Source organism: Solanum pennellii, chromosome 3 (genome assembly GCF_001406875.1).
Source record: "Solanum pennellii chromosome 3, SPENNV200".
NCBI lineage: Eukaryota > Viridiplantae > Streptophyta > Magnoliopsida > Solanales > Solanaceae > Solanum > Solanum pennellii.
The window spans coordinates 11,222,387-11,236,367 of NC_028639.1; the positions used below are offsets into that span (position 1 = coordinate 11,222,387).

At 31.5% G+C, this 13,981-nt stretch overlaps 2 protein-coding genes across 2 annotated transcripts in view; one reads left to right on the forward strand and one right to left on the reverse strand.

Moving 5' to 3' along the window:
* LOC107014869 overlaps window positions 1-8,988 on the forward strand; it is a 30,735-nt gene extending 21,747 nt beyond the window's left edge. Inside the window, 7 exon segments of the mRNA XM_027915577.1 lie at window positions 3,972-4,322; window positions 6,435-6,587; window positions 7,283-7,453; window positions 7,548-7,629; window positions 7,949-7,984; window positions 7,987-8,012; window positions 8,574-8,988. Coding sequence (XP_027771378.1) covers window positions 3,972-4,322; window positions 6,435-6,587; window positions 7,283-7,453; window positions 7,548-7,629; window positions 7,949-7,984; window positions 7,987-8,012; window positions 8,574-8,849 — 1,095 coding nt within the window. The 3' untranslated portion in view covers window positions 8,850-8,988.
* A 187-nt stretch (window positions 8,989-9,175) lies between these two features.
* Window positions 9,176-13,937, reverse strand: LOC107014868 (protein trichome birefringence-like 19). Its single transcript, XM_015214978.2, has 4 exons — window positions 13,416-13,937; window positions 13,197-13,335; window positions 9,918-10,207; window positions 9,176-9,807 (listed from the first exon to the last, which is right to left on the reverse strand). The coding sequence occupies exons 1-4, from the start codon at window positions 13,766-13,768 to the stop codon at window positions 9,285-9,287; spliced, it is 1,305 nt and encodes a 434-aa protein (XP_015070464.1). The 5' UTR covers window positions 13,769-13,937; the 3' UTR covers window positions 9,176-9,284.
* Between the last annotated feature and the right edge of the window lie 44 nt (window positions 13,938-13,981).

Consider the following 13,981-nt stretch of genomic DNA (forward strand, 5'->3'; position numbering starts at 1 on the left):
GGGGCGGGTAAATGGTAAATTTATGAAAATTTTTAAAATTGAACTTTCGGTCATATTATCCATCACTAGAAACAATGTTCGTCCTAGGAGGAGGAGGAGATCATAAAGAAGAAGAAGAAGAAGAAGATCATTAGACTTTCGATTTGAAACTTTACGTTGAATTTGAAATATGAATTCAAGGATTATGATTAGGATATAGGATCTTTCAATGCTTAAATGAAGTTTAGATAGTTGATAATAAGAAACGAGCAAAGACACAAACTGAACTAGTTCATCGCGGAAGATAAATTAAATTTTTGGTAACGAAAATAAATTTTGAGACAATAAACTCTGTATCCCTCCGGAACGCGGAGAGGGGGTTACTTTTCTAGGGAGTGAATTTTTAAAACACCTCCGTGATGCGGAGCTGGGAACATAGTCTGGCTTGATTTTTCTTTCTCTCCCAAACTCGACTGAACTCATAACCAAAGTAGTCGCATCGACCATATTCACGAAAAGTCACAAACGCAAAACAAGTTCAGTAAAACCCATATAAAAATATATTAAGGGACTCAACTCGTTTGCAACTCAAACCTCAAGAACTCCAATACCATCATTGATAGCTAAGACTCAAGAACATTTCAAGAAATCAATAACTTAATTTCAGAAACAAATTCAGGGATAGAATTAAATATGATTGGCTTGAGGGTGAACAAACGTTATACTATGAAAGGTTACATACCTGAAAGAACCATTTTCTTGAAGAAACTTGATGGAAAATCTTGGAAAATGAACCCTAGCCTTATCGTTCTTGAATTTCTTGATCGTAGAATCTTAGGAGTGAATGAGAGAGTTTGATTTATGAAAAACTAATTTTTCTACACGTTTAGGATAATTTTGATGACCTCCTAAGGGGTTTTAGGTCTAAAGTACCCCCAAAGAAATAAACAAAATGAGTTGAGAGTCGGAATATTTTTTCATCACGTAGTGAGGCCCGTATTGGCTCCGTAATGCGGAGCCATCATGAAGCTGCTACCGTGTTTGAGCGTCGTTAGTAAATCAGTCATAAATTTTTAGTTAGATTTTGAAATTTAGCAAACTTGGAGACACTGGAAATATGACTCGAAGACCTTTAATTTGATAGGTCATGGGCTCTTATTTCTTTATGTGTTAAAAGATATGGGTTTTTAAAGTTGACTTAAAACTTAAAAAAATACGAAGGACTTGAATTAATTCTCTCTAATTCTTCTTAGAACTCAAGGTGCTAAATCTAGTTACCTTACAACTTAAGAAAATTTAGATGTCTCGATAAAATCTTACTCACAATGAAGAATGGTTCGAGTTTTAGCTTAAAATATTTTGGGGTATTATAGTTGAAGATGCTACAATACCTTTGGAATTACTTACACGTTAGAAAACACTCGCATCTAGAATTCTTCACAATTTTATGGTGTAATTAGAAAAAAAAAACAATACCAAAATTTTTGGATGTTATAAGAAACATCAGAGATGAGCTTTAACTAGATTTAAATTTTAATAAAATAAAAGAGCATAATAAAATCACATTTCACTAAACTTTTTTAGATGTATTTGTAACTTTAACGAATTATTCTTTTATAATATTAATGAAACCATATACTTATATAAGGGTCTTATGAAAATATATTATCTTATTGAATTGATTGATTTTTTTCCACTGACCAAAGTTGGGACCAGAAATAATTATCTTAAAGAGATTATTCATTAACCGAATATTAATTTAGTGAGGTTCTTATCGTAAGTTGTTGTATATAGTTCGTCTCGGTCGATCTTCAGAAAATTATTCGCATATCTACACGATAGGTTACCGATATGAATTAATTTCTCCATTTTAATTTGTTGTGTGATTTTCACTTGACATCCAGTTTTAAAAAGTATTTTCTAAAAAAATATTTTACTCTTTGAAGACATTTGAACATACGATGTAAAACATTATTTTAAATTAGGATTTGAACATGTAATGTGAGATCATAATTTCAAATTTCAGATCCTCTAAAAAGCTGGATTTGAAATTTCAAATCATGCTTTAATACTTTTTAGAATGTAAAATTTGATCCATAACAAAATATATTATATAAAAGTTGGTTATCATAGATATATATTTATAAAATGACCGTTGATATATGCAATTTATTAGTATAATAACATCTTACCCTATTATGATATCTAATTAATAAATTATACTTACTTCATGTGGGAACTTAAATAAGAATTAGAGTAATTTTGATGAAACAAAGAATAAGGTGATAAGAATTAAATGTTATTTATTTATATTTCAGCTTAAAAATGTCTTTATCGTTAATATTTTAAATAAAAAGTATCATTAAACTATGCGAAAGTAATAAAAATTATCATTAACACAACTTCATATTTTTGTTATTTTTGACCCTTTTTTTTTATATTTATGAGAAGAAAGATACTCCCTCCGATTAAAAAAGAGATGATCCTATTTCCTTTTTAGTCTAGTTAAAAAAGAATGGTCCCTTTTCTTTTTTTTGAAAACTCTTTAACTTTAACTTTTCATGACATGTTTAACACCACAAGATTAAAGGTCATTTTGGTACATTCGACATAACTTTAATTTTAACCACAAGATTAAAAAATTTTTTTTTGCTTAAGTCATCTACGACCCTTTAAAGTTGTCCGCAAAATTAATTTAGACACCTTAACTAATACCTGTACCTATTGAATAGTTCTATCCTTCCGAATTCAAACCATATAAACATTTTTTGCCTACATGGCAAAATGTTTGTGATTCACTTCATATAGGCGCGTGAGAGTATTTTATGAGGGTTTTGTGGAAACGAATACTCTTTCTTCTTCCTCACCTCTTTTCTATCCGTTCTTCATCACACCAGTTTGCCACCGCCGGCGGCCGTAGATGCTTAGTCTTTCTTTTTTTTTTCCCTCTGAACATTGTCATTCTTTTATCTCCATCGTTGCTCCTATTAAATGATGCCTTATTGTCCTTCATATTACCTGCCCATGGGCCATGGCTATGGCTGCCATTATAACCATCATTTTCATCATTTTAATTTGTAAAGGATTTGAAGTTTGAAATTTGTTTCTTTAGATTAATATATATTCTATGTAAATGTAAGGCGTTCTTCTATTAAAAAAATTGTTATAAATCGGACAAAATAATTATATAACTCCATTTTTCTAACAATATCGATAAGAACTTATTAATTTTCCGACTGAATTCGTCTTTCTTGTATCAAAATGGAACGAAGAAGAAAGTTACAAATTCTTTTGATTATTTAAGAGATTGACGAGAAATAACGTGTAAGAAAACTTGACAGATAATTCCTTCATAAGCCATCAAAAATAGCCATAAAATTTTCAAGCCTTCTGTTTTTTCTTTTGATTTTCTATTGCATACGTACCAAAAATTTTTAAAGCAATATAACATGGTGGATTGCCGTGTTGTTGATTGTACCACCGAGAAAAAGCTAAGTCTTATTTTGGGTTTGGATGAAATAGCAGGGGTGGGGTTACAACCTTTTTCTTTTATTTTATTTTGCTACTTAAAAATAAATCTTTTGTATTTATATTATAATACTTTTTAAATAATTTTTTTAGACTAAAAATAACATATGTCGTTATTTAATTAGTTGAAATGTCATGTCATTGTGTGTGTATTTTACACTCTATATTTTTAGTTTATTGATAAAAAAATGTTTAAATGATTTAAATCTTAAAGGATAGAAGTGTTCAATAAATACATGTTTAATTCAGGTGTCTAACATTTTAAGAGGTTGTAGATAACTTAAGTATTTTTTTTTCTTAAACTTTATTCTAAGTCAAATTAGATCTCAAATCTTTTTTTGAAGTGGAGGGAGTTTCTTTTTTATATTTATGAGAAGAATGGTAACTCAAAAAAATGAAATTTTATATACAAACGGAATTCCAACTTAAAATTAATATCAATGATTTTCATATGAACAAATTAGAGTACTGTTGAAGGAGAAGTTAGTGTCATTGTTGAGAAGAAAGCAAAGAGAGAGGCAGAAATGGCGGGTTTGTTGGCATGGGCAGCAGATGTAGTAGGAGGTTCACACAGCAATGATGAAGATGATAACAACCCCAATTCAATCCCTTTAGTCTTTACTCCACAACAACAATCGTACCTTCTTGATTTGGATCGAAAGGCTCCTTCTCTTACTCGAACCATTCAAGATCTACGGCTTAGACTCCCTCCTCCTGACATCTCTGAACGTCTTCCTCATCTTCACGCTCACTCCCTCGCCTCTAATAACGCTCTTGCTCTCCAACTTAATGCTCACTCTGCCACCAAAGAACATGTTTCTCATTTTCTCTTCTTTTAATTACTTTAATTTTAGCTTTCCATCAATTGATGCTTCTGGGGATGGATTAAGATTTCAAGTTCTACAATACCCATTACCCTTTTGTGAATATGTGGTTATCTTGAGCTAATACAAGTTTAGGGGAATTCAAGATTTCAACTTTATGGGTTGGGTATTTATATTTATATCATTGACAAGTGAGGCTAGCTTGAGAGCACCTTCACCGGCAATTAGTAGGTTGTTCACCGTTAATTGGTAGGTTGAGGTTTCAATTCATGCCTAAGGAAGGCTAAGGGTAAATAGGAATACTACTGATCTTCTTGATCTTAAGGAAAATCATTTTACATCATGGCTCAACTTGACGTCACTAAGTACATGATCTTAGATAGGAATCTATGGAGTGTTGTCTTACTTTTCTAAAGTTTAGGCTTTTTGGTGTTGTACTAGCTGTATTATTATAGTTCTTTATTGTGATATCTATCATTGTGGGTTGATTATTGTATTTTGATAATCGCACTATTTTATAGTTCATGGTCTTTTTTTTTTTTTTTTTGTATTACACCTTGTTAGTTGCTATGTTTTTTGCACTATTTTCTTCTTTCTTGTACTCGGATTTGCTGCACTTGAGCCGAGGGTCTTTTTGAAACATCCTCTCTACCTTTACGAGGTAGTGGTAAGGTCTGCGTACACTCTACCTTCACCAAACTTCTTGTGGGATTTCACTGAGAATTTAATGATTATTGACATGGCATATATTTATGCCATGGTTAGAAAATACAAGGTTCAGTTGAACCTGTTGGAACTACATTGCATCCTCCTCTGGATAGGCGTGGTTGCACTTGCATCTATTGCTGAAGGAGTGCAACCCCTTCATGGTTCTTTCACGTTCTGGTTTCCCTACATTGCACCCTTTCTGTCCTTTATCATCCAAATAATATCATACAAAATCAATATCAAGATTTGTTTCTTTGATCAATTAATGATTTATGACAAAAACAAACCCTTCTAAATAAGTGTGTACTGGTAAATGAAGGTCAAGGTCATGTATCAAACCCCAAGTTTAACCTTTCACTGGATTCAGAGAAAAAGGAATTGGGGAAAAGGATAAAACTTGTGACCAAAGGTTGAGTGATTCTTTTCTTTTGCAGTTCTCCCTTTTTGGTAAATGGACGGACTTTGTTCTAACTACTACAAACTTCCTTTGTTATGTAGAGATTATTGTCAGATTACCTAATAAAGTTGTATTCAAGGGATACAATATGTCGACCATAAATTGAACTGCTATGTGAAATTTTGTCTGTTTCTCGGATTTCTTGGTGAGTTAGATAGGTTTAGCTATGAAACTGTAAATGTTGATTATGTTGGGTACACGAGGTTAGCAAAAATAGCTAAATCGTTTAAATTGAAAATCGTTCAACGGTCTGTGGTGCAATGTGTTTATTCTAGATACTTTTTGTGATAAGGAAAAGATGAGGACCAATACATTTTTGGGGGATAAATTATTCTTGATATAAATAGGTGCCATCATTATAGTAATGTCAATATGCATTATTTTCTTGTGCACTAAGATGTGATAAACTAGGATGTTGGCTTGCGTTCTTTGGGAGAGCAAGTTCTGCAAGTCTGTAGAAGGTTTGACATTCTTAATTGCTTTATCACAACGAATAACACATTATAGATCATAGATGACTGAAGAACCCAAACAAACCCAAATCAGAAATATTGGATTTGGTTTATCTTACCAATTGGCTAGTGATAGAGCCTAATACCTTGCTTAATGTATCACACACAACTTTCAAGATGGAAGAGTCCTCTGAAGTTCCTGCATAGGTATCAGAGTTTCTTCTTCTCGTTGCTCCTTCGATTTCCTTATTTGGTGAGCCTGGGGATGTTTTAATACTTAGTAGTGTGAAACTTTTGATTGTTCTCTGGAAATATACACTGCTTAATTATTTCTCTTTCTATGAATTCTAATGTTGTGTACATTATCTATTAATATTTGTGATGAGATTAAGAGATTTTCAATTCTTTGGCTAAAGTAACATTAAGGACTTTGGTGATGGTATTTTTTACATGCACTTGAATATGCATTTAGAGCTTTGAATTTGAAGTACAATATTTGGTCTAACTTGGTGGCAGGCACAATTAAGAGAAATTACTCTGCAAGAAGAAAATGTTTAGTACGAGAAGACTATCTCAGATTATGAGAATAGGATTCAGGAGAAGTCACAGGAAGCTGACCTTCTACGCACCAAGTTGCAGGTTAGTCATATCTCATAACTCATAACTTTCTCGAGAGGATCCTTTTATGATTTACAAAAAAGAATGGGCATCGTTTATCTACTGCTTTGTCATCTGATTGCATGTCCAACTGTTAGAGGCCAGGAGAACATCTCCGACAAGTACTCGCAAAAAATAACTGTTAATGTGAATTTCTTTGTAAAACCAGGAACCATATTTCATGCCATGTTCAAATTTTTAGCACCCTTAGGCCCTAGAATAAACTTCATGCAAAGACTCTCTGTCTCTATATCTCCCCATCCCTCTTGACTAAGAACTGACTACCTTTCCCATTATCTAGTGCAGTCATAAACTAATGTTAGCACTGGATTGCCCAGCAGATGAGCCCTATGTTTAGTTATGTAAGTAATAGAAGAGATTAGTACAAATTCTTTTACTTTTGTACTTGTACGATAAGTTATTTTACAACAACAACATACCTAGTGTAATCCCTCAAATGGTGTTTGGGGAGGTAAGATGTACACAGACCATACCCCTACTGTTTCCAGTAAACCCTCGGCACAGGATAAGTTATGTTAATACCTGAATTAAATGACTCAAGCTATTACTGATTATATTTTCACCTTCAGCCTGTCCACTGATTCCTTTATATGCAGTCAATTTTGTTTCTGGGGCGTTCATTGTTCAACATTTCTGGAACATTATGCAATTTACAGGAAATGGACTTAATGGAAGAAAACATAAAGTCAGAGTTAGAACGAGCACAAGCTGCAGCCCCCAGTGAGTCTGTGAAATATTTGATTAAAAATAATGGTGAGGATCAAGAAGATAAGGAATTTGCACATTCTGCGCTGCTGGGAAAAACAGAGGAGAAGAAGAAGGAACAGGTGTGTAGCTTAGCTTATCTCACTTTTCATCATAATAGCCAATGTAAATTACTTTTCATTCTTTTATCTGCTTCTGCTGATCATTTTTAATTAGATAACTCTGGAAGGAGCTGTTCAAAACCTGGAGGAAAAATGGGCAGAAGTGCAAGATTATGCACTCAAGCAACCTTCCCCAGGTACCTAACTAATAACATATATTAGTAAACATTATTATGGATAATCATCATAAACTCCTACTGTGTGGTCCAGACCATATGATATATTTTGTTGTCTTAAATTTCTTTCCCTTGCTTATTAAGGAACCAGTTTCTCTCACGTTTCTTCTTTTCCATGCCTTAAATGCATTACACCTGATTCAGAATAAATAATGGTAAACTACTTAGAAATTCAGGGGAGTAGATCTGTTAATTACATATTGATATTTTTCATTTTTATATATTGACATTTTATAGCATGGCATGCCTAAAGTCTGATCTTATCATGTTATTTCTTCAGCCTAGCGAGAGAAACTATAGGATAAGCAGCTTCATAGCCAGTAGATCAACTTGCTGCAAAACAGGTGAATGATTTTGAAAATTATTCAGTATTCAGAGGCTGCAGTGCAGCCTTTTGCGCAATGGATTTTGGAAATTGTACTTTTGACACGAAACCCATATATACTCCCTATGTTTCAATTTGTTTGTTTGTATTTGCTTTGACACGAAATTTAATAATGTAAATGAGATATTTTGAATTTTGTGGTCTTAAAAATACGTACACTGTACCAAAATGTCTCTTAATCTTGTGATATTAAATATGTCATTTAGAAAGTTGAAATTAAAGAGTTGCCAAAAAAAGGAAAGAGACATGCTAAAAAGGAAAGTAAGACAAATAAACTGAAATATAGAGGGAGTATATGTGTAGAAAAAATTAATTGAAATACAGAGGGGTATATGTGTAGAAAAAATTAAAATTTCAATTAGTATTAAATTATGAACGCATAATTTCAAAAGTACAATGAGTTTACTTTAGATTGAGCCCATTTATTTAAAATCCTAGTTCCGCTTGTGTTGACATTGTGTTATACTATATCTTTAACCTTTGGGCTCTCTAATTTCTTTTGTTTTTTCATCTACTTTAGGCCCAAGCAGAGAACCTTGTTCATGAAGGTCATCTAAAGGAGATGAAATTAGAGAAATTAAATGGTCTTTGGAGGACGCTCGAAGCAAGCAATGCAGATATGAATGTGACTCGGAATAGGTATCCAAGAAGCAACATTGATAGGGGATGTGTTTCTTCAGATTATATCGTTGATCCTCGTCAAAAGCCTTGCAGACTGGAGAATTTCCACAAGCTTATGTTGCTCAGGTCGGCTTTCGTTGTGTATATTTTAGCACTCCATATTTGTGCAGAGTAGTGTTCCCTTGGTAAATTTTCTTAATCTATTCAGTGTAAAAATCCCTACATACATCCCAAAATACAATGATGTAGATTTTTACTTGACGGTTAAAACATGTATATGGTGTAATTCCAGAGTAGAAATGTTCGAACATACACAATGTCGCTGTCTTCTAAATTGCAAGCACTATTCAGTGAATCAATCCATGTAATTTTCCTTCTCACCACACCCTTGTTTGTCCGAGAGACCAAACGAGTGCCAGTGGAAAAGAACTGGATTGATTTATTCTATGGTGAAGCATCCTGCCTCAATCTCAAGCAAGTTGAAATCAATTATACAAATTCTCACTATAACAGTATTTTTATCAAGCTCATTTCCTTTCAATAAAAGTAATAATAAGGATTACAATTTTTTCTTTAAATTAAAAAAAAAATGTTTGGTTGAACTTAACTCTTAGCTATACTGTTTCATAAACTGAAGTTTTTCTTCATGAGATCTCCTTCCCTCAAACATCAACATATGAAGCAAAAAATCGCTCCAAGAATCAATAGGACCAGGCAAACACCAATGCACACAATCATTATACAAAACAACATTCTCATTTGGCCAATGCCCATATCTACTTGGATGACCATCTGGTCTCAACAACATTGCTTGTGTTGTATCCAATAATCTAAACCTTTTCCCCTTTTTCTTCCCTTCCTTCTCTGCTGCCTTAAATTCTTCAACTTGAATTGTATACAACTCCAAGTTTAACCCCTCTAAAGATGTTTCATTGCTTCTAAATGGCTTTCTCCTCACACAATTACCACCTTTATTCCATTCTCCACCTTCAAAATGAGATGGTGCAAATGTCCTTACAAAAGTTATGCCCTTAAAATTTTCCAACTTGTTCATGCTTCTCAAAACAGTCCTAATAGCTCTCTGGTACCCATAAGTAGATGGGAGGTCTGTAACATTTGGAAGTCCACAATACCTGCAACAATAGGTTAGTTTCACGTATAGTCACTAAACTTTACCAACTATAACAACAAAGTCACAAAACACTAACTAATGTTTAGTGATCATACGTGAAATTAATCGTACCTACAGCCAACTAGTTGGTTGTTCTCATAGTAAACACTGCATCTAGTAAACCAATGGCCACCATTGAAGATGACATAGTCAAATTCTTCAATTCGACTTAACCATTTCTCATCAGCTTCATCTAGATAAAGGTTGAATAGACCAGTTTTTGTTGGACCATCAGCATCTGCTTCTTTCATTTTTACCAAAAATGGTGACCAATATGTTGCAAGGGTAAAGTTGTAATCAACATATTTCCATCTTTTAAAATTTTCATCTGGACTAATAGATTCATCAATTGGATATACTGCCTACACACAAAAAAATAAAAAGAAAACATCAGAATTAAACATGACATGACATATTTCTAGCTTACTAAGAACATGACATTAAATAAGAAAGTAAGGAGAGTGAGAATTAAAGTAGTAGTCTATAGTAGAGTATTTTCTTTCATTCCTCGTGAGGAATGAATTTCTAGTCTGGAGCATCTATTTGTTTTCTTACCGCTATTATTATTTTTATTCTTGCATTATCTTATACTTCAATTTTATTTAAACTATTGTTTTATTTATTTACTCTCTATTATATTTTACTCATTACTTTTTACATATTCTCTCTTCATTTGGATACATTTATGACATTCTATTATTATTATTATTATTTATCACTAGAGGTGTCATTTTAGGCCAATTTATGCCAATCAAATCAAAACAGTAATAAAACATAGACTCCAGTATAAATTTTTGTTATATTATCGGTATTTATAAGTAAATTTAAAAATAATTTATTAATTAATTTTGCATTTTATCCAAGGTCATCATAGTTTTATGAATCTTTTACTACATAAAAGTATTTTATTTAAAAATCACATTATATAGGTGATCCTTGACGATCCCTTCCTTTTAATTTATAATTGATGAAATAAATATAATTTTCTCTACTGAAACGAATATTTTATTTAGAGACACATGAAATAGCACATGTGGTGTTTAGCAGCCTGGACAAGAAAAGGAGAAAAAAAGTATCGAAATCTTATATACGGGGAATCTTGCTTATTCTTTAACTTAATATTTTTAAAATAATAAAATATCTATTTATTTTTAAATAGGGGAAAAGATAAACATCCATATTTTTGGACTTTGGTTATCAATTATTTAATCAACAAATCTGTACAAAAAAGACAGTTATCCTCTGTATTTCTTAATATTATATTACTGAGGGCATAATAATGTTAGCTAGGAACCCACGCTGTCACTTTGGACTCTTTCAGATTTTGTCAAGTGACTCTAATACCTTCAATTCTAATTTAACTTATTAGTTGAGAGGGATTTAAGATTTGAATTATTATAAAATGATTTTTTTTTATGATAGTGATTTAATTTTATAATATCTATCACCCAGTGAAATTCTAAAAAATTATTAGAATTAGTTGAGCAATTGACAATATGCTACATCGTTCGCTGCATGTAGTTTTAATTTTAAATGTAGATATTTGATATAATTTATACAATGATAAAAATAGAATAAAAAATTCATTCTGTTAATATTGGGATTTTTCTAAAGAATATATAAACCAAAAAAAAAAAAGAAAGGAAAAAGTACCCTTAAACGAATTTCTAGAAAAAGAAAGATGAAAATAACAAGACAAGCATAGAATTTAAACTCTCGAATTTACTTGCAGAGGACACCTAATAATTGTTCGAATAATATATAAGTATGATTTTTAATTAGGGATTAATTATGATATTTAATTTTAGATGTGCATATAATGATGGCGTCTGAAATTTTATCAAGGGTGTCCAAGAAAAATAATATGTGATTGTCAAAATAAAATAAAAATATTGTGATATTTGGGGTTGTAACTTGAAACTCCTTCATTCAAATGGACACTCATTACAGCTACGTTAGAGGCATAGCTTTTGTCCACGTGTTCAACTTTAAATATATATCCTTTAAATGTAGAATTTGACATATACATGCAACGTAACTTTCAGAAGACACCCTTGGGCGACTGTGGCTATGCCACTGTGTGCACAAATAGAAACTTAAACTTGTCTAAAATTGAATAAATAGACATATTCATTCTACATGATACCCTATATAACAGTTTTGTGTCTTAGTGACAACCTACGTCTATTATGTCATAAATGATACGTGTGTTTACTTGTTTAATTATATAAAAATTTAAGTGTCTACTTGTGCACACTTAAAGTTGGAGTGCATAGTTGTTCGCCGAAGCCAAATTAATGGTTGGGTGTGTATATATTTATGAGAAAAAGATTAATGATTTTGTTCTACTATCGACCAAAAATCTAAATTATGATTTAAATTATTAATTTAAACAAAGATAAATGATTTGAAGTTTGTGTGTAATAATGGTATTGCTAGAGATAATTCTAATCAACGAATTGAGATTATCGAAATTGCATAACCAAAAACCTCCTAAATAAACTATTTTGAGAATAAGGACATGTTAATTTCGTTTTCACAAGGAAACTAAAAACTAAAAAACAGTTGAAGCTTCAAGTTCAAAACTTTGTTAATTCCGTATTCACAAGGAAACTAAAAAACTAAAAAACAGTTGAAACTTCAAGTTCAAAACTTTGTTAATTTCGTATTCACAAGGAAACTAAAAACTAAAAAACAGTTGAAGCTTCAAGTCCAAAACTTTGTTAATTTCGTATTCACAAGGAAATCAAAAACTAAAAAATAATTGAAGCTTCAAATCCAAAATTTTATTAATTTCATATTCACAAGAAAACAAAAAATTAAAAAATAGTTGAAGCTTCAAGTCCAAAACTTGTTGGTGCATTCAACAGAATGTTACCTAAACTTTGAAATACATCTACTTTTGTTAGACCAAACCCAGCCTATTCAATAATACAGTACAACATGTGTGCACGCAACCCAAGGTAAGCATAAAAAGTTAAATTTACATCCAATTTTCTAATCCAAAATCCATTGGTGGTAATAATAAAAATTTAGGTAGAAATAAAATTTCATACTTAAAACAATAAAATTTATGTCAATGTTATTTAGGGGCAGACTTACACATTTCATAATTTCATGTTTTCTTTAGGTATAGTTAATAGTAAATATGCACATATTGTATAAAATATTTTAAATCAGATATAGAGAACGTACATAAAAGTTCTTTACATTACCAGTATAATTTATTAACTTTTATTGATTTATTATTATTTTATCAAATTATTAATTATTATTTATTTTACATCTTTTACATTGTACTTAGACTCGTATAAAACTAAAAGAAAGAAGTATGAAGAGGAAAATAGGTACCCGGGACAAGAGACATATTAAAGATTGCATTTGGTTTCTTCCAACGGAATCTCCAACAAATGCTAATGACTTGTTTCTCATCATATCCAAGAATTGAAATGGGTTGAAAATTGGCAACTCACATCCCTTAGGCTTCCATCTATTAATAATATATAAAATCGAATTCATAAATTTTTGCAAGAGAATACATTAAAATTGCTTATCGAATTTCCAACATACCTCCATTTTAAAAAATCGGTATCAGGCCTTCCATATTTCATGCAATTTTGGTGTTCGTGGATCGCCCAACAAGTGGTGTTTGTATAATATGGTCCATCAGGATTTGGAATCCACTCTCCGATCGAAATATCACATGCTTCATCATCCATAATCTTTATCTCCATATCTTCAATATGATATGTGGATGATTTTTCTGACTCATGATTTGATAAATTTGTAGCATTATACCACTTAGAAGTATAGTGAAGAGGGATAATTCCTAGAATAATTAATGTTAAAGCGAGAAGTATGAATACTTTTGGAGTTCTTTGAGATGCATTATTGGACAACTTTTTCCCACAAGGGAACTCCATTTGCTTGGAGCTAGATTGAAAGTGAAACCAAAGATGGGAGTTGAAGCATAAGAAGTTAAGCTTATAAAAAATAAGTCATGGAAAATGGCATCAAGAAAAAACAAAGGACTAGTTGGCACTTACATGTGACACAAGCAACGTGATAGTAGTATACTACTAATTATAAGATTTTAGTTGATCTAGCTTAATTTTGTGTCTCGATATATATATATA